Below are 19,377 nucleotides of genomic sequence, written 5' to 3'. Positions count from 1 at the left end.
TCAACAAAAGAGGTCCTGGGTGTCTCAAGTATATTTGATGTAATGTTCGGCTGGGATTGATAATGTATGCTTTTTCTGTTTCTTTTTTCAGGTAGTGCAAATTAGTCTAAGTTCTATTATTCCATATGTCAGTGGCCCCAAGAGGTCCCAAGATAGAGTGGCTGTTAATAACATGAAAAGTGACTTCCAAGCCTGCTTAAATGAAAAGGTTTGTACAACTGATGTCTCATTTTCAGAGTTTTTTAAACAGCTGTGTTTTACTTGGTTTTCAAAACAGAATTACCATAAGAAAAGAAAACTCATCATATCTTAAAGGAGATGCAGAAAGACTTCCAAGATTTGTAGCTAATCAATGTTCTGGGTTCTTAACTTAGCAAATGGTTTTTGCTTACAGTTTAACTTGACTTCACAGAGGAAACGTTTTTACTCTGAAGGTGGTATTTTTGGTTAGGAATATGCATAGGTATCTAATGCAGCTAATACAGGAATCTTCATTTTTAATGTTTATCGTTAAAGTTGAAGACTGGCAGCAGTATTGGAAACATGCACACTTAGACACTCTAAAAATTCTTTCTGTTGGTTTTAGCATTTCTGGTTTGTAATGAGCTGTATAATACAGAATGATCGGTTGTGCTGGAGAGAGAAATCATGAACTGATCATGGATCACAGAATGGTTGAGACTGAAAGGGACCTCTGGAGGATGACTGAGTGCTGGAGGGCGTGAAATGTTAATTGACGTAGTCTGCTTTTAGTTACCATCCTCTTCCAATTAAAATCTTGGGTATGCTTCTAGTTCAGAAACAAATATTGTATAGAATTAGATGTGTACATGGAAGGGATTGTTCTTTCACGTATAGCAGGAAATGAGTGTGGGATCAACCATGCTTTGACTGGCATTTGTTCACAATTGTTGCAAAGTTAAAGCAATGATGCAGAAAGCGGGATGAGACTACTATATATGGAGAGAGGCATAAACTGAGGGCTGCTTTTAAAATCTGTTGAAGGGTTCCTAATGGGACAGCTGAGTATTATTTTAAAGCGAGGGTGCACTTGGTCTTGCTGTAATGTCGTACTTTCTGTACCGTAATAACTGCTAACATGTATTTTTGTCATCTAGTCTGGTGTTAAAGGGTTTCAGATTGCAGTTGAGAAACAGAATGACATTGTACCTGTTCAGTATGAAGGAAATGAATACAAGCTATCTCATGGCTGCATTGTCATTGCTGCAGTAATCAGCTGTACAAATAATTGTAATCCTTCCGTCATGCTTGCTGCAGGTATGTTGTGACTAGTGACAACTAACTTGATCTTAATGGTGCTGCCATGTTTACACAGCCTTTACCTTCACTTTTGTAGATTCTCTGTAATGACTTGACCTAAAGCTTTGAAACTATAAACTTTTAGCCTTAAACTTGTTTTATGTTCTGGAGGTTATATAATGAAAGTTACTTGTCAATAATACAATCTCAAAATTTGTGTCATAGAGCAGTATTAATGATAGTAATTACAAAATATTTACATTTGGTAGTATTTCAAGAGGTAACCAGTTTTAGGGCTCTTTTCAGATGGATGCACACAGCGACACAGTTGATGCAGGAGGTGGGCTTTAGCTTTGACTCCGTCCTGGGTGCTGGTAGCTTGAACTATAGTTAGCTGCAGAGTCTGGAAAGAAGTCACTAGTTAAGGAGTATGTGCCGTACCTTCACAAGCTGCATACAAATTTTCCCAGAACAGCTAATCCTCTGTCAGATCTTGCTTTCTTCGTTTGAGGTCCTCTGGCCAAGGCAAGCCTCCCTTTGAGGCTGTGTGGCCTGTATCAGAAGGAGAATAAATGCATTTGCGCTGTCAACCAGAACATGGGAAAGAGATTTTTCTTATAGAAAAGAAAATGGACATCTACATTATAGGAATGGGAACAGAAACCTGAATGGTATTGCTATGAGTTAAGAAACTTTATTCAGGCAAGTAGTTGCTTTAATAATTTAATAAACTGAAGGTCTACTAATCTTCTGGGGTTTTTTATGCTTAATTTAACTAAGGTAGCATCATATAGATGTTCTTTTAAGGGATATACAAAACATAAGTGTGCTCTCTCTCTGTCTCTCTCTCTCTCTTTTTTTTTTTTTTTTTTTTTTTTGTAGGACTCCTGGCCAAAAAAGCTGTTGAAGCTGGCCTAGTGGTTAAGCCCTACATAAGAACAAGTTTATCACCAGGCAGTGGAATGGTTACACATTACCTCAGTTCAAGTGGAGTATTACCATACCTCAGTAAGCTTGGGTAAGTTGTGACTCCTACTTCATTTGTCATTTTAGGAAAATAGTACACAAGGGTTTTATACAGGTTGATAAATACGGTTGCTGTTCATTTTGGGCTGGCTAATTCTTAACTTACTAGATTGTCATTGTAACTACTTGCTGACTTAAAGTTATTCTACTCCATTTTATTCCCACCTTACAATTCACTATGTGTAGATCTCTGCCTCATCTGAGCTCTGTTTTTTCAGTAGCGATCTACTTAATTGTAAGTGTCTTACAGGACAGGATGCACTTGTTTATATATTTTAAAAGTGGAAGCTGGATGTAAATTTATCAGGACAGTCTTTTCTTAACACTGCTGTTGTGGGTTATTTAGCATGTTTTTGGTTGCTCCGTAGCAATAACAATTAGATTATGTTCATAATTCTGTAACAGTGCCCGGCTGTGCTCTGGGAGGAATGTTACTGCCTTTGCTTTGCCATTACTTATGGAACTAACAACATCTTGAGATATTTTATTTGACTTATCTTGATCGCTTACAAAAATGTTACCTTGTATCTTCCTGCTTGCATCAGTGAGATGTAGTGTCTGCTGTTCACTTCCTAAAAGGTCTGATTGTCAAAGGAAAAAAAAAATCTTCGTAGTGCTTGCTAATAAAAGAAAAAGCTGTTTTGCTAACAAATTGCTTGTAATAATTTAATGTGTTACTTGATTGGTTTTTTCCAATGTAGGTTTGAGGTTGTCGGTTATGGGTGTTCAACCTGTGTTGGAAACACTGCCCCTTTGCCAGAAGCCATCAGGAATGCAATAAAACAGGTAAAGCTCTAAGGCTTGTTGAATACGGTTCTCACCCACTTAAGCAATCAAGAAATACAGTAATCCATGCAAAATATATTTTATTGTTGGTTTGGACTTTGCATGATGTTTTTGCACATCTGCTTGTCAGAGGGAGACCATGGTAATGCATTGCTATGTAAAATAAATGTAATAAATAGTATTTGTAGCATACAGATATAAATTATAAGATAAATACATAGGATCCAATCTTATGGAGGATGCAATGTGTAGATTTTGTACCATAAATGAAGAGGAGGGTTTTAAAGAGCTATGTGCTTGAGTGATTTTAACCAGCAGTGTCTAAACAGCTGCAGCATTTTTCTCATGTGAAGCAGAAGAAAAATACAAGAAATAAAAGGCAGGAGAGGAGTTCACTGAAGTGACTGAAGAACATATCAGAGGGTCAAGAGTGAAAAGGAGGAGAAGGAGGAAGGGTAGTGGTAGAGAGCAAAGTGCCTTTAAATTGAAGTGTTAGAATAAATATTTGAAGTGGAGTGCTAAAAGCACATCTGACTGAGCACGTCAACAAAAAATAGCACAAGCTGTTGAAGTAGCACAAAGTCCTAGAAAAATGTATATGGGTCTGCCTTTCAGGGTGATATAATTGCCTGTGGAGTATTGTCTGGAACAAAGAACTTTGAAGGACGTCTCTGTGACTGTGTCCGTGCCAACTACCTTGCTTCTCCACCTCTAGTAGTTGCTTATGCTATTGCAGGCACTGTTAGAATAGACTTTGAAACTGAGCCTTTGGGTAAGTATTTCCTTACATCTTCTATTTCTGCATCTAATGCATACGTAGAAGAGGTTTCTTCACATGCATTTCAGCATACAAAACCAGTATATTTGAAGAGAAAGCACAGTCATATTTGGTGTTGCTCGTAGCTAAAGCAAAGCATCCACTTAACTGATGAAATTCTTTGCATATCTGGTACCATCTCTGAAGACCTGAATATATACATATTTATATTCCAATATAAATATCAAGTCTAATATTTTATTCTTCAAATTTACTATTATGTTTAAAATCTTACTCAGGGACTGGCTTTAATGGCAAAAGTATTTACTTACGAGATATTTGGCCCACCCGAAGAGAACTCCACACAGTGGAAGAAGAGTGTGTGATATCATCCATGTTTAAGGAGTTGAAAGAAAAAATGGAGGTAAGAATGGTCTTTTGTTCTGCATAACTTAAAGATTGCATTTCATTGTAGCTTTATAATATCTTCCAGTTGAATATGATTGGTTTGTCCGTTATTTCCGTTACTGTAAAGGAGGACTTAACTGAGATGGATACTTGTATTAAATAGTGATTCTTAAGTAATATCCAATGAGGTAATTTGTAGGATGTAATAGAAATTAAAAAGAAGATCACCAGTAAGTCTTTGGTTTCAGCATGTAAAAAGATCATAAACCAATTTCTCTGTTCTTTTTGGTTAATTTTCTTTTTTGTAGAAAGGAAACAAACGATGGAATTTACTGGAAGCACCTGAGTCAACTTTATTTCCCTGGGATTTAAAGTCTACTTATATCAGATGTCCTTCCTTTTTTGATAAACTTGTAAGTACGTTGGATCTATCCACCAGATTATATGCATTACATTAAAGGAATAGCTATTCCAGTAAAGCTTCAATGTTTAAGTAACAAATTTGATTGTCACTAATATTTCTCAGTCTTTTAAATACTGTTTGTATCTCTGGAATGAGTGGTGCCTGTACAGCAATGTGCCTTCATATATTGCAGATATGTTTTACGTGTCTAAGGATCTTGGAAGAAAAATGTGTTTCTTATTTTTTTGTTGTTGTTGTTTTTCCCTGCCCGCCCCTTCCCTTTTAGGCCAGAGAACCGGTTTCACCACAACCGATTGAAAATGCCCATGTCTTGCTCTATTTGGGAGATTCTGTAACTACAGATCACATATCCCCTGCTGGAAGCATTGCAAGGAGTAGTGCTGCTGCTAAGTATCTGACCAACAAAGGGTAAGGACTTTTCATATTAAACAGCTCTAATTATATCAGAGGACTGCTTCACATGCCAAATAATTGATCAGCACTGTTGCTTTCCTTTATAAATGCCTGTCTGCATAAAGTGGAGATTATACATGGATAAGTGAAATAGTAACTTACTGGTGTTTATTATAAGTAATCACCTGTCTTGCAATCCCAGTACTCACCTTTCTTGCAGTCTGTGTCTAAGGTTACAACAAACAGCTGAGACATACTCTTAAAGAACTCATTCTCATAGGTGTCGTTACAGTAATGTCTGCTGCCAAATGCATGCCAAAGCAAAAATAATTTACTAATTTACAGATCTTCTGTTAATGTGAGGTCAGTCACTGTTACTGTCGTTGGCCTCAGGAACAGTCAGATAGATACACAGAACAGATCAGAAGCTCTAGAAACATATACAGTTTAAAGAAATGAAACCCGGTTTTATAAATGAATGTGATTGGTGCTCTAACTTACCTCTGCATTAGTGAGCTTCCTGCAGCAGTAGTGGCTGCCTTTCAGCTCTGCTCAAATTCTGAAAAGACACAGAACACAATGCGGTGCTGAGCTATTCAGTGGCACACCTCTGCTGAATATTTTGGAAATTATATTGTTGCATTATGTTGCAAAGGTGTATTATTATTACAGTATCAGTGAAGCATGACAAAATAATAGCCTGTGGTGTGGACTTGTCTTTCTAACTATTGCATTCAGTCTGAAGGAGTAGTATTTTGAGAAAGAATTAATGGGCCTTTAATCCCAGGATGGTTGTTTGATTTATGAGTAAAGCTCTCATTTTGGTACAACACTTGTTAATAAATATGCTGGTAGAGGTAAGAGGATTAGTAAACAGGCTTGTTTCCTGGAACAGTCTCCCCATAATTCTTCTGTAAGTACCATACTGCTTATAGCACTTTATAATGAAGTCATAGAAAATGAATTTAAAATTGGAGCTTTCCTCATGAATGATCTAGCAATGATTTACGCAATTTGTTCATGATTTATAATAATTACATTTGTTGGATGAGTAGTTCTTTACATCTTGCACTGGAAACTTAAGAGATGCTGCAATAATTATTATAAAAATCATAACATTGTTTTAAACCAGATAATCTTTAAAATAACTGATTCCCTTTTAAATATTCTTTTTATGCTAGACTCACACCTCGTGAGTTCAACTCTTATGGAGCTCGAAGAGGTAATGATGCTGTGATGACAAGAGGTACCTTTGCAAATATCAAGCTTCTGAATAAGTTCATAGGAAAACCAGCTCCTAAAACAATTCACTTCCCATCAGGACAAACGGTAAAGATACTTGTTTGCATAGCTCCTCTGAAATTGTGATGCGGATTTAGAACTCGCTCAAACTATTTCACTTTGTTATTCCACAGCTAGATGTATTTGAAGCAGCGGAGCTGTACCAGAAAGAAGGCATCCCTGTAATTATTCTAGCAGGAAAGAAATATGGACTGGGTAGCTCAAGAGACTGGGCTGCAAAAGGGCCTTTTTTACTGGTACTGCTGGTTTGTTTGTTTTTGGGGTGTGTGCGTTTTCTCTGGAAATACCTAAAAACACATTGTTCAGTTTTGTGCATGAATGTGTTTAGAAACTGTCCTCAATCTTGAATATAATACACGTTTTATTTTTAAAGACTTCTCAATAATTTCTTTGCTAGAATCTTCATAGAAGAGAATCACTAGTCAGGATAAATCTGAATTTCCAAAGTATGTAACTTACCATCTTAGACTCCAAACTTTGAGATAAATTGGACATTTATCTAGCACTGAGCACTGTTTGATCTCTGTGGGGTATTAAGTATCTAGCTATTGGAGACTAATTTCCACTAATATTGAGAATATATTCTGAGTCAGCCATTTATCCATGTGGAGTAATGGAAGCAACTACCTTCGGTCTGGGATTTTCTGCCTGCTAACTACAGCATGGTCACTGTCTGTTATAAAACTCCATTTCATACTGTATGGGCCTGCTCTGGCTTATTTGCTTTCATCTAGCTGTAAAGCTAAAAGATGTTACCTCCTTACAAGACTCATACAAAGCACTCTCTTTACTCTTCAGTTTGAATTGCAAGATTTTGGACACAATATGTGTTTGAAGCTTACTTTTGCATTTCACTCTGACTACTGTACTGAAATACAAAATCACTTGTATTTTTGCAGGGTGTTAAAGCTGTCCTAGCTGAAAGCTATGAGAAGGTTCATAGGAGTCAGTTGATTGGAATCGGCATAGCTCCACTTCAGTTTCTTCCTGGGGAAAATCCAAGTACTTTGGGTCTCACTGGCAGAGAGCAATTTTCTATATTGTTCCCTCCAGAGCTGTCACCCGGAATGACTTTGGATATTAAGGTATCTTTGCAATATTTTTTTAATTTCTCTGTTGAATGTACTGACGATTGAAAGCACAGAAAGAAAAGTTAATCCTGATGATTGAAAGCAGGAAAAAACAAAACTTAATTCTCTTTGAAAGTAAGGTTGTAGTCCTGCCTGAAGTTTGTCATGGCTATCGAAGTTTCCCAAAGTACGTACACACGTGTTCTTTCTACGCCACTTTTTATGCAACCTGAAATTCTTGATTGTTCTTTTGGGCATTGTTTCCCCCTTCATGGGCACTGTATCAGGGTAGAATTGAGTCTCGTCTCTCATTCAGGCCCTTTTAAAGACAGAGGTGCGACTATTTGAGAGAGGCTTCAGCTTTCCATTCTGTGTAAAGGAACCATATGCCCATAGTAACACACACTGTGGCGTCTTAGCGAAGTGGCTGTTTCTTTCTTATCAATAGGTATGCTCCCAGCTGGATCTAAACTCTGCAGTAAAATAAGCTTTCATTCTGTTCCCAGCAGTGTCTCGGATCTGCAGTGGCAGATAAGTGGGTTGAATTTGCTTGTATTCAACAAAACTTGGGGTTAGAATGTTAACTGAGAATAAGCAAGGGGAAGTGAAAGCAAAACTCTTAATTGGTCTCTCTTTTTTTTTTTTTGCTTTTGTTTTGAAGACAAGCACTGGAAAAGTATTCAGCGTGATTGCCTTGTTTGAAAACGATATGGAGATAACTTTATACAAGTATGGTGGAAGTCTAAACTTTGTGGCTCGAAGATTCTTATAGTAGCTACTGACTACATGGGTACCTTGCATAACTGGTAATTCTGAAAATGCCTTGTGTGAACCCAGGAATCTGTACTGTGGAACTGCAAACAGTCCTAGTGTGCTCAAAGTTACTTCGTCCATGGATGTAAAAGATTGTGAATCATTGTAACTGCAACAAGATCCTTCCTGATTTTAAATAATATTCTAATGGTGCTATTAAACATTGCTAAAATCAACATGTGTATTGTGGCAGAGAGCTGTAAGTATGGAGGAGATGTTTTATCAGACCATTTTGTAAATAAACTATGCGAAATCTGAAACTGATTGTGCTGAAGATTATTATGTAAGAAGATTTTCTGCAGTTGTTTCCACTCGGTTTTTGCACCTGTAAATCTGTGTACTGCTGTTTGTTGGTTTAAGGGTAGCAGATGGCATGGAATGTTAACAGCCAACCAGATTTTTTTTTTTTTTTTTTTGCATCCAGAGCTTAAAACAGATATTCAGGTTTGAATTTCTTGCTCTTTAGGTTATGGACTGAACAAAAGGCAGTCCACATGAGGCCCATGGTATCCTTTATCACAGATCATGACTTTCTTACCTTTATTATGGGATTATATTTCATCTGGATCCAGATTTTAAACTGCTCACGCTATGAAATACTGTGTGCTTAGAAGTATGGGAAACATCTCTGTATTTAAAAAAATGCTCGCAATTATTTTGTTCATGCAGGTTAAGTGTAGCGCCCCAGCTTTTTGGCAAGCTGCAGTGTCCTTTGATTGAAGTTTGTCGTATCTACTTCAAGGGATGCAGTTTGTCATTTACGACATCAGTTTTTACTGTACTGTCTGCGATGCCATTAGACAAAGTACCTCCCCTTAGTATTTTAACCTTTAAAAATCTTTAAAAACATTCATTAGGACTGTTTAAATTCCTCTGCTTTAAATATGACCTATGTCTAATAAGTTATACTGACTTGTCTAAATGTTAAATAGCCGAGGTAGCCATACCGCCTTTTAATGCTTTCTAATACGCTGTTAGTTTACAGCTCTTCCAAACAAGCATCAAATTCCCCTGCTGAAGATCCCAGAATACTGAACAAATCTGGCTCTTACACCATTGCAACTTCTATAAATTTAATTGTCAGCACATTGATGGTAAAAAACCCTGTTCTGTATTTAATATTAACAGAAGACGCACAGTTTCTGCAAAAGTGCTTGTTTTACCACTTAACTAAGCATTGATAGCTTCTAATCTGTGCAAGCGACTCTTCAGCTTCAAGATGCTATTTCTGTGCTCCTGTATGTTGAAAAGCTTCATAATACTGCTTATGGTTTATGTAGAGATTAATTTCTTTTGGAGAACAAAACTGCAATAACTTGCCTATAAATTGTCAAGATTTTGCTTTAAGATTTTTTGCTCTTGATAAGCATTGTCTTAAATATCAAAACTTTCAAGAGGACTATATTAGCTTTACTACATGTGCTTTCAATTTATAACCAGACACTAAGCTAGTAGACTTGCAAACTAACAGATGCACTGTTCAAATCTTTAAATAGTATGTTTCTGACATTCCTTTAACAAAAAAAAAAAACACATAAAGAAACGCCTGGCATAATTATATCATTACAATATATTAATTTTTTGACAGTTCAAATGTCAAATTAGACTTCACTGGCATAACTTTGATACACCTTTTCTTATTTTATTGGACAAATTTCCCTAAAGTTTGAAATTCTGTATAATCTGTTTTTATATTTCACTAGTTTTGCTGTGGTTTTCTTTTAGTCAAGATAAAAACCATTCTGGTGACTCCTACCACTGATATGGGTGATAAATCAATGCATTTTTGAATACTATATTCAGCTGAATGCTGAATGAGTTTCTGTTCTGTGATACACTTTTGCTAATTTTATCCAGAGTTATTGAGCAGATCTTATTTCTTGTGCAACACTGTCTAATACTGTTTTTTCCCAGCTCAAAGGTATATTCTTGATTTAGTTCGAGAAAATGCATGTTCATTATTGGGGAGCAAATAGGAATTTAGTACTGGCACATAATGATGCCTCGTGCAGGTGATAAATAAAGACACAACTACAAGCCTGTTTAAAACTTGTGTAACTGCTAATGCTTGAATGGAACGTAGCCTCCCACCCTCTCTAGTGCAGTAACACACTCCTTGCTTCAGGAGCAGACAGTGATCCAAGCCATGTCAAGGTAAACCAGTATTGTGAAGTTAAGTGCAATTTCAAGGGATGTGACTTATCCGCAAGTTGTCACCAATAAAGCTAGTCATCTCTTCTAAGAGACATGATGGGTTTCATTACCATAGCAACTACTTTAATTCTGCTGCACTCCTATGTCTTAAAATCAATGAAAGCTTTTGAGCTGTGCTTTGGCACAGTTGCTCTTGAACTTCAGGCTCCTGCTGGTGTTGCTGCAGTGGGTCCAGCCCTAAATATGCCGAAGTCAATAGCATCTTTGTGAGTTGTGCAGACTGACTCCTACTCTTAAGAGCTATATGCCTGAAGTGTAGTGGGTGCTGCGAGGAACAGCACTGCTTATGTACCCATCTCCTGCTTCTGATGTGGTAGCGAACTGCTGGCGAAGATAACACTTGCCTGATTATCCATGGTAATGTGCCTGTCCCCTCTCCCTCGTGCAGCAGTGAATGTTGTAAAGCCCAGTTCAACAGCCCAGCGGCAAAGGGAAGACATTTAACTTTGGACACACTGCTAGGATCCTATGAGCTTTAGATGGGCAAGAGTGACACCTGCTTTCTGGCAGTGGCAGGATACGGTACAGTCAGAGGACTGCTGTGATCACACACTAAAAACCATTGTTCAATTACACCTCTTTGTAGTATCTTAAAGCATAGGAGGAAATGTACCTTTTTGAAGAGGTGACTCAGTGTGTTAGATGTATTTAACTTAGACTTCTCTCTCCATTTTGATTTGGGGGAAGAATCTCTTCCAATTTTTCTAAATGTTTTCTCTCCTTGAGCCCCTCTTCCCCCCCCCCCAAACTACAAAGCTTTGGGATAGTGTTGATGTTTATACATTTTACACCTAAGTGTATGAAACTATGTATATTAATCATATTTAAGCAACTGCAAATCAATGTCTGCTGTTTAAAGCCAACAGAACAGTGTAAGTTTTAAGTTCCGTAAGTATTGTATAGATATATCTTAAGTTCAATTGATGACAATTGTGCATAAAATGTTACTGATGCTGTAAATTATTTTTAATAAAGAAAATTGTATCACATTTCTTGTATGTTACCATCTGTTTTGAATAGGTAATATGGAATACACTTAAAATGGTACTGTAAGTATGTATGAAAGGGTGGGGTGAATAAGGGTATAACTATGCATGTTTTGTTTTCTCATTAGGAGTGTCTCATATGTGGGCTTCCAAAGCATGTTTAGTTGGTGTAGAAAGGGGTTTTCTGTGTTAGCTGAGCTCCAGATACTAGTCTGGATATTTTAACTATATCAAATGCTTTTTGAATAACCTATTTTTTTTCTTCAGGAAAATGTCGACTTTAATTTAGAATCTAGATCAAATCCTGTATTAAAGCAAGCTGTTGACCAACATTACCGTTATGGCACATAGAACTTACAGCTATGACAAGATCTTCAAAAGTGATTTGGGGGTGTCCGACGCTGACCCACCTCTGAAGACTCACTTTCAGAAGAGACGTTAGACTTGCATCCAACACAGAGATGCTAAATTATTAAAGTCTTATCTTTCTTACAGATAATGGTAAGAGAGGTCGAAGTACAACCTTAGTCCTGTGCGTTGCCTCACAACTGCAGTGTGCTTCCCACCAGAATACTGGGCAGGCAGGAGAAGCACGGAAGGCTACAGGTCTTAAGTCTTGGCACTACTGTCTGGAAACTAAGGCAAGAGTAATTAGGTACAGATCTGCAAAATGCATTGTAATTTTTTTTACAGAGAGAATGAGTATATTCTGATTTTTCTGTAACCTGCTATGTACCTTAAAGTCACAAGCATAGCAAGAATGCTTTCCTGCTATATCAATTTTGTTCCAGTGAGCTAAACCTTCAGTCAGCCTCAGAGATTGGGAGAGGGAACCCTAAGTATTTTCTGGAGCTCTTTTTTCTTGAAAAAACTTGCTTGTGTGATTTCTGGGAGGCTGGGAAGGGGGGAGAGTGAAGTAGGTAAAAGTATTTATTAGTTGGTCAATCACTTTGTTTAGTAACATCTGTTCAGAAATTGGGGGGAAGAAAATCCAAGGAACTTACATTTGTGTTTCTTGAGGAAATAGTCCCTTTTCTAAATTCCCTATTGGATTAAAATAATGTTTTCAATTTAATGTCCTTAATATTACAAATAACACTGAAATATTGGGATAGAGGATTCTTAACTGGTTTACTTAAAACCAAGATTCTTTTTTTTTTTTTTTTTAACTTCAGTAAGCCTTTCCTAAATCCTTTTTTCCTCAGACTCCTAATTCCATCATAGTGGGACCTCAAACATTGCAGAAGATTACTTTTTTTTTTAAATTAGGAATTTCAGAAGAGATTTATATATTGATCTTGAAAGTTAGTATGTGTGGGGGACTGAGGTCTGTAATCATTTTAATTAAGTCTAAAAGTCTCTCTGGGACAAATGTTCCCAGTCTGAACTCTGGTACAGTCTAAAGGATGTCCTGAGAAAGATGCCTCAGGTTTGTTATAGGTAAATGATCCTCAGTCAAAACAGTTGGTAGAGTTTTTGATCTTGTGTGCTGATAAAAGGATTTAAACAAAATAATCAAATGTAAATCTATTTCTCCTGATCGCAGTGGGAGCACTTTTTTGAAGTGTTTTCCCTTTCTGATAGGAAGTTGTACGTTTCCTTCCCTCTTACGCTGTTTGAAAACAAAAAATAATAAAATGGTGCATTGCTTTGTATGCAAGCCCCACGCAAGCAGGGTCGGTTTGCCTCGTCTCTGACCGGGCCGCCCTTCCCCGAGGCGCGGGGCCGGCTGCCAGCTACCGCTAACCGCGCCGCGCCCTTCCCCGCGGGGAGGGCTCCGGCCCCGCTGCCCGCGGAAGGGAGGTCCAGGCCAGGCCCGGGAGCTGCCGCGGCGGCCGGGGAGGCTCCTGCGCAGGTGCCGGGGCCCGCGGAGCCGCCGCCCGCGGGTGCGGGGTGCCGCGGGGCCCGGCCTGGTGCGGCCGGCCTCCCCACGCTCCGCGGGTCGCGGGCAGGCGCTGGGAGGGCTCGGCGCCGGGAGCAGGGCGCGGGCGGCCGCCGGCAGCCGCGGACAACGGCAGGGTCCGGCGAGCTGTCCCGGCAGGGCAGGGCAGGGCCGGGGCGCAGACCCGCGTTCCTGTGAACGTAAGGTGTTTCAGCCAAGAAACACGTTGGCGAGCGGGTGGGCTGGCGGGGTCCCCGGCAGACGGCCACTCTGCTGCAGCTCCTTGGACTCCCCGGGCAGGACAAAGGTTGGCGCAGCTCCCGCAGAGTCCAAGGGTTGCTTGTTTGCGCAGAGGGGAGGCCGAGCCTCGGCGCTTCCAGCGGCCGGGCGGGCGCCGAGACCTGGAGCGGGCGAGAGACGGAGCGAGCGTCCGTAGGTTTGTTCTGCATTTCTTAACGCAGGAATTCTGAGGGCTGTGACCGGGCACAAAGATTACATCTGCTTTAACATTAAGATGTACTAAAATCTTTCTTGGCTTTTGCAGACGTGAATTTAGAACTTCCTGGACAGGGATTCAGCAACTCTTCCTTAGGAAATCATTCCTGGTTAGCAACGTACCAGGTTAGGCTGCTACTGGAAATTAGCTAATAAAAATACTACTACTTAATCAGCTTTTCATGTCTACTTGCTCTGAACAGATTGAGTGCATCTCTACAAGTCTGTCTTGTGGGGGGGCTACAGAGTAAGTAGTTGACAAGAAACCATGATGTAAGAAACCCGCACTGCCTTAGTGGGTTTTCTTTGCTGCTTTAATAAATATAGGAAACTCCTCTCCAGTATCTGAATGCATTTTGTTGCAGTAATTACTGCTTCTGATGTCAGAATACAGATAAGATCATCCAGCTTCTCATTTTCTCCTAGAGACACGATGTCTTCTGGAGATGACTGTCAACCCCAGATATTCACCAAACCAGCACTTGGTGAAAAAGAAGTGACTGAATTGGTTGACAGGGTGTTTGGATTAAAGGTGGTGTGGATCAGGCTGCTCCCCAGCTATGACGATCAGAATTTCCACGTGCGTGTCTCAAGAAACAAAGGTGTGGCTGAAGATGCTGATGAGTATGTCCTCAAAATCACCAATTCGGAAGACAGCCAGGAGCCTGACCTCATTGAAGCACAGACCCAGGCCATGATGTTTCTCAGCGCTGAAGGCTTTCCTTCAGCTACTCCTTATCTTACAAAAGATGGTAACATAATGTCTCTGGAGTCAGGAGGTAAGCAATTATGAGCACCTTCACTGCTCTACTGTCACCCTTAGCTTGCTATATGGCATGCCATATACATACTAAAGTAAAACTCTAGGCTTATTATTAGATATTAGGGGATATGTGTCAGGTAACCTGTATGTCTAGCCATAATAGTCCAAACTTAAAATACCAGAAGCAAAGCACGTCAAAGAGAGTAATAATTAACTACGAAAACACTTAGGAAATAACTTCAGTTTAACGAATTGGAGAAAACATTGATCTGACCTGTCCATGCACAAGAAAAGGAAAAAAAAAGCCTCATTGACTAAATGATGTTGCAAATTATTTGCCTACAGAATGGTGTAAAATACAGTTCTAGCCCATCTACGATGCCAGAGCAAATTGCTTTAACAGCACTTGGAAGAAAAACTGCGTTGACATTTTACTTTTATTTTCACTGTAACTTCCATACAAAAGCTGGGATTCCTCAGACCTCCTGTTCTGCTGCAAAACTGTGTAAGTGGGTGTCTGCGGGCACTGGAGGAAACCTGCTGTATGCAGAGTCAATTCCAAGCACACGGACTAGAAGTCCAGCATAGATTGCAAGTGCGTTAAGGTTTGCAAATCATCGTACAACATTCTGGTAAATCACGTCTTTGCATTAAATCTGTTTTATCAGCTACATCTGATGACTTCTACACTGGGATAAACCTTTTTTGCCTCTTGCATTAACTAATGCGCAATAGCATATATTGAAGCGACTGCATCTCTCTCTGCTTGTTAGATACTGGACCTGGGAACAAAAAGTACATGGTCAGACTGCTGACTTACCTGCCAGGTACGCCTGTAGCAAAAATTGCTACAAATACTCAGATTTTCTATGAGATCGGTAAGCTAGCTGCCAGGTTGGATAAAGCTCTCTCAGAGGTGAGTTTTTGTTGCTCCAGCCTCACAAACTTCTTTCTGAATTCATTTCTCCTCTGTGTTTCTTCTTGTGCTTGCTGTCTGCTTTCCTGATCTGCAAAATTCAAGTTTGTGATTGCAGATGTCAGTTTAACTCGTCTTTCAGGTGCCAACCTCTAAGCTGGCTGTTACTAAAGCACTTCCCCAAGAAATGTGAGCAGTTGGTGCTTATGACATGGTATTGGTGATCCTTTTGCAATGCATTTTTGTACCATGGACAGGGAGATAAGGATTTCTTTTTACTTATGCAAAACTCGCCTGTTTGGTGTTTCAAACCTGGCAAATAAGGAGACTGAACTGTAGGGTGCTCAAATTAGAATCATGTAAAGCTTGTTTTAAAGCATTTTTGTGTAGTGGACATCAGGCACAGCTGGCTGATCTATTATTTTGAATTCGTTTTGACTTGCTCTCTTTCTCCTGGTCATTAGAACTGTGACCATTTAACATTGGTAGCAGTTGGTTCCTTCTCTACAATGTCAGCTGTGCCAATGAACAGAGATTTGTGACACTTCTCTCATTTGCACTGCTTCCAGTCAAATAATCTTAATGCAAAGTAAGTTCTTCCTTTACTCTGTAATGATATAGGAAAATAAAGCTGATAAATCAGCCAGTAATTAAGTTTGATAGATAAAAGAACTCTTGCATTATTTATTGCCTTTCATTAACCTTTCCTTCTCATGTTCTGGCTACCGGCTTCAGACAATTATGAAATGTGAATTGCCAGCTTTCCTAACCACATTCTTAAATTACAAGAGCATTTTTCAATTGGGAAAGATAATTTACTGTTGCCTTCTAACACTCTGGTCACGCTCTTATAATGTGATTAAACCAATTTATATAGACAAGCTACTCTCAAAATATGCCTGTGACTTGTCCTGCCAAGGAGGAAATAGTTAATGAGAAAGCAAATGTTGATGGACAAGGCTCTTTATGCCCTTAAAATATGGATTATCATCTACGAAGGTTTGTCATTTAAAAGAAAGAAAATTACAATCATTACTGTCAAAACTTCAAAATATCATTGACACTAACAGTAAAACCTAAGGTATTAAGTTTTCTGATGACAGATCAGAAAATACAGCCTGTCTTTTCTACCCAGTTAATTTACTTTGTCAATTTGACAGCAAAGTAATGTGCCATGCTTTGTTTTGTGTACAAAATAGTATTCCACCACTTTCTCTGTTGGTGTCTTCTTTTGCTTGGATGTGCCTCACATCCTCTAAATGGAAATAAGTTAAGTTTATGGCTGTAAAGTGACTGTCCATGGCTTTACAGTAACAAGGGCTCATGACTTTTTATTACCCTTCACACACCTCGTAACCCATTTATAGCTTGCTGGAATATCTGATTTGTGCTGGGAAGATTGCAGTGGTTGCTTACCAGATGGCATTCTTCCTACCAATGTGGTGCTTCATACAGCATTAGGGATCCTGTATTGTGATTTTTGGTTTAGCCTTGATCTTGTTCCTTACTTTTTCATGCACCATTCCAGTTTTGACTATCATTTAGCTATCTTTAAGAGCCTTAATTACAAGGATAGGTTTCTTTTTAAAAGGAAGCCAGCTACTCTTGTGGGAAGTTTGTTTTATTTGCCCTGTGCACTGATAGAATCTGGCCCACAGGCCGCCTTAATAAGCATTAGAGGATTCAAGGATAAGCATGGTATGCAGTGGGAGAGATGCTTTTCCTCCCTGAATATCACTTTCCAAACCACCTTTTTCATTTGCTAGTGAGAGAGAGGTTAAGGACCTTGTTTGTTTAAAATATTTAGGCTACCTGGATGTACAAAGGCAAATTTTCGTAAGAATAAAGCTCTGTCCAGTATCTCCATAAAGTACTTCTGCCCTGAGGATTTTTCATGTAGCAGCCAGTCCTAAGGCTCATCCCCAGAAGCTGCCACCTTTAAATGCACAGAGTGTGCCTGTTCCCAGCACGCTGGCAGGTTTTGTGTCTCTTCTGCTCCAACAGCTTTCTGTAGCACCAGCTGTGCAATCCAGGCTCTGCCAGTGTGGGACTCTGGCCTTGGCAAGGCCTCAAAGTCGCTACATAATGGTGCCTTACACAAAGTCAGTATAAATTTTAAATTATTTAAGTGATGAATGACTTAAGATAATCTTTGACCTAAAAAATGGGGAAAAAAACATTCAGGTTGTATGTAGATATTAAGGTGATTGCCTTAATCATTCTTCAGGTTATTCTTTTACTTGTTGATATAAAGCAATAGTTAAAGTCATGGTGCTTCTCAGTGAGTCTCATTAGGAACCCGTTAAAGTTAATAGGGGCTTTGAATCAAGCCCTTTAATCATAAAAACAGGATTTTTACTTATGGCCTATTTTATCTTGTGCTTTTTCCAAAGAAATTCCATCATCCATCAGTAAAAAGTCTGCATCGAGGTCAGTTCATTTGGAACCTGGCAAACGTTCCTCTTCTAGATCAGTACATTTATGCCTTGGGCCAGAACAAATATCGTGAAGTTGTGGAACAAGTTATTGAGCAGTTTAAAGGGAAAGTAATACCCAAGCTAAGCAGTTTTCGAGCCTGTGAGTATTTTATTCCTATTGTAATCATGTTGAACTGAGACACAAATTTCTTACAGGAGTTTGGGTCTGTGGAGAAGACAAAAAAAAGCAAAAGTCTCCTTTATCCCTAGCTAGACATGTGCAAATATTATGCTGAATGAACACAGCGCAGAATAAGCCAGGAGTAATGTGCTGTCCAGAGTCAGGTTCAGTTCTTGATCTTTCTGATGAGTTTGCTTCCAGTTAAGGTGATGATTTTCATGCTGTTGTATTAGCTTAATAAGAATATATGGAGTACACGACTTCCTTTCATAAAGGCCTAAATATTTAATCATATTTTTGGAATTCAGCTCACATTGATGTTGATGATAATTTGACAATCTGATAATATGAAAACTGCTATTCTGCATTTGGAAAACATGTAGCGTATCACAGGTAGTACCAGACCAGAATAAGATCTCATAATGCTCCCTTTATCAATTGCTATCTGGTTACCTGTTAGTGGAATGGAGGTTCCTAGGAAGCAGTAAGGCTGTGAAAGGCAACGCTTGATGCTGAGGGAGACTAGTATGGTTTGGCAGTTGAGTGTTAGTTTGAGCCTCTATGCATCTTTTCAAAGCTGTTTCACTGAGAAATGGGGGGAAAAAAGTTAGATTCTGCTGTTTTGTAATTATTAAATGCTGCTTCTATTTCTTCTGTGTTTAGGTATCAATCATGGAGATCTTAATGACCACAATATTCTACTAGACTCCAGTTCTGCTTCCCTGGAGAATCCTCAGTACAGAGTGTCTGGCATCCTGGATTTTAGCGACATGAGTTATGGGTATTACGTATTTGAAGTCGCAATAGCTATCATGTACATGATGATTGAGAGCCCAGATCCTCTGAGTGTTGGAGGGCATGTTCTGGCAGGGTTTGAAAGTGTCCTGCCACTCACAGAGGAGGAGAGAAGCGCCCTCTTTCTCTTGGTGAGCGGGAGGTTTTCTCAGTCCCTTGTCATGGCAGCCCACACAGCTCTGCTGTACCCAGAGAATAAGGAATACCTCATGATCACAGCCAAAACCGGATGGAAACACTTAATGAAAATGTTCGAGGTGGGCCAAGAAGCTGTAGAGAAGACATGGTTTGAGACTGCCAAAGCATATACGAACCACGCACCTGCCAAGTAGATCGATGGCTGCCGAGGTGACACGGTGACACCTCACTCTATTGCAATAAAGGCGGCGCTGCCTGTACTGGAGCGCGTCCACCGCGGTGCGTACGCAGGCCGGGGCGGGGCACGATGCGGGACGAGGGTCGGTCTCTCCTCCCTGAGGTGGCGGTCAC

The 19,377-nt window shown here is 39.4% G+C and overlaps 2 protein-coding genes and 1 long non-coding RNA gene across 6 annotated transcripts in view; 2 read left to right on the top strand and 1 right to left on the bottom strand.

The window, feature by feature from the left end:
* Positions 1 to 11,442, top strand: part of IREB2 (iron responsive element binding protein 2) — a 26,049-nt gene extending 14,607 nt beyond the window's left edge. Inside the window, exons 11-22 of the mRNA XM_050903457.1 lie at positions 92 to 208; positions 1,119 to 1,278; positions 2,143 to 2,278; positions 2,988 to 3,072; positions 3,688 to 3,844; positions 4,129 to 4,253; positions 4,546 to 4,650; positions 4,927 to 5,069; positions 6,236 to 6,383; positions 6,470 to 6,592; positions 7,256 to 7,441; positions 8,088 to 11,442. Of these exons, the coding sequence (XP_050759414.1) occupies positions 92 to 208; positions 1,119 to 1,278; positions 2,143 to 2,278; positions 2,988 to 3,072; positions 3,688 to 3,844; positions 4,129 to 4,253; positions 4,546 to 4,650; positions 4,927 to 5,069; positions 6,236 to 6,383; positions 6,470 to 6,592; positions 7,256 to 7,441; positions 8,088 to 8,198 (1,596 nt within the window). The 3' untranslated portion in view covers positions 8,199 to 11,442. The remainder of the gene's footprint in view (positions 1 to 91; positions 209 to 1,118; positions 1,279 to 2,142; positions 2,279 to 2,987; positions 3,073 to 3,687; positions 3,845 to 4,128; positions 4,254 to 4,545; positions 4,651 to 4,926; positions 5,070 to 6,235; positions 6,384 to 6,469; positions 6,593 to 7,255; positions 7,442 to 8,087) is intronic.
* Positions 1,273 to 19,377, bottom strand: LOC127020688 (uncharacterized). Its single transcript, XR_007767101.1, has 4 exons — positions 19,210 to 19,377; positions 15,400 to 15,586; positions 5,556 to 5,613; positions 1,273 to 1,812 (listed from the first exon to the last, which is right to left on the bottom strand). It is a non-coding gene; the product is annotated as an uncharacterized LOC127020688 (long non-coding RNA).
* Positions 13,693 to 19,281, top strand: HYKK (hydroxylysine kinase). 4 transcript variants are annotated; one of them, XM_050903460.1, is made up of 6 exons: positions 13,693 to 13,757; positions 13,866 to 13,942; positions 14,243 to 14,595; positions 15,353 to 15,495; positions 17,889 to 18,072; positions 18,757 to 19,281. In XM_050903460.1, the coding sequence occupies exons 3-6, from the start codon at positions 14,250 to 14,252 to the stop codon at positions 19,218 to 19,220; spliced, it is 1,137 nt and encodes a 378-aa protein (XP_050759417.1). In that variant the 5' UTR covers positions 13,693 to 13,757; positions 13,866 to 13,942; positions 14,243 to 14,249; the 3' UTR covers positions 19,221 to 19,281. The 4 variants fall into 4 exon arrangements, with proteins under 4 accessions (XP_050759417.1, XP_050759418.1, XP_050759416.1 ...); XM_050903461.1 differs by lacking the exon at positions 13,866 to 13,942; XM_050903459.1 differs by lacking the exons at positions 13,693 to 13,757; positions 13,866 to 13,942 and adding an exon at positions 13,954 to 14,063.

Source organism: Gymnogyps californianus, chromosome 11 (assembly GCF_018139145.2).
Source record: "Gymnogyps californianus isolate 813 chromosome 11, ASM1813914v2, whole genome shotgun sequence".
Classification (NCBI taxonomy): Eukaryota; Metazoa; Chordata; class Aves; order Accipitriformes; family Cathartidae; genus Gymnogyps; species Gymnogyps californianus.
The sequence above is the reverse complement of the archived record's forward strand: the minus strand, read 5'-3'. Positions and strand labels throughout refer to the sequence as shown.

What these genes read in the sequence shown, in the direction of transcription:
- HYKK (XM_050903458.1), top strand. Translation starts at nt 14,166, where the DNA reads ATGCATTTTGTTGCAGTAATTACTGCTTCTGATGTCAGAATACAGATA. An exon ending in AATGTCTCTGGAGTCAGGAG is followed by an intron (nt 14,596 to 15,352) that starts GTAAGCAATTAT and finishes TCTGCTTGTTAG; the next exon opens with ATACTGGACCTGGGAACAAA. An exon ending in TGGATAAAGCTCTCTCAGAG is followed by an intron (nt 15,496 to 17,888) that starts GTGAGTTTTTGT and finishes CTTTTTCCAAAG; the next exon opens with AAATTCCATCATCCATCAGT.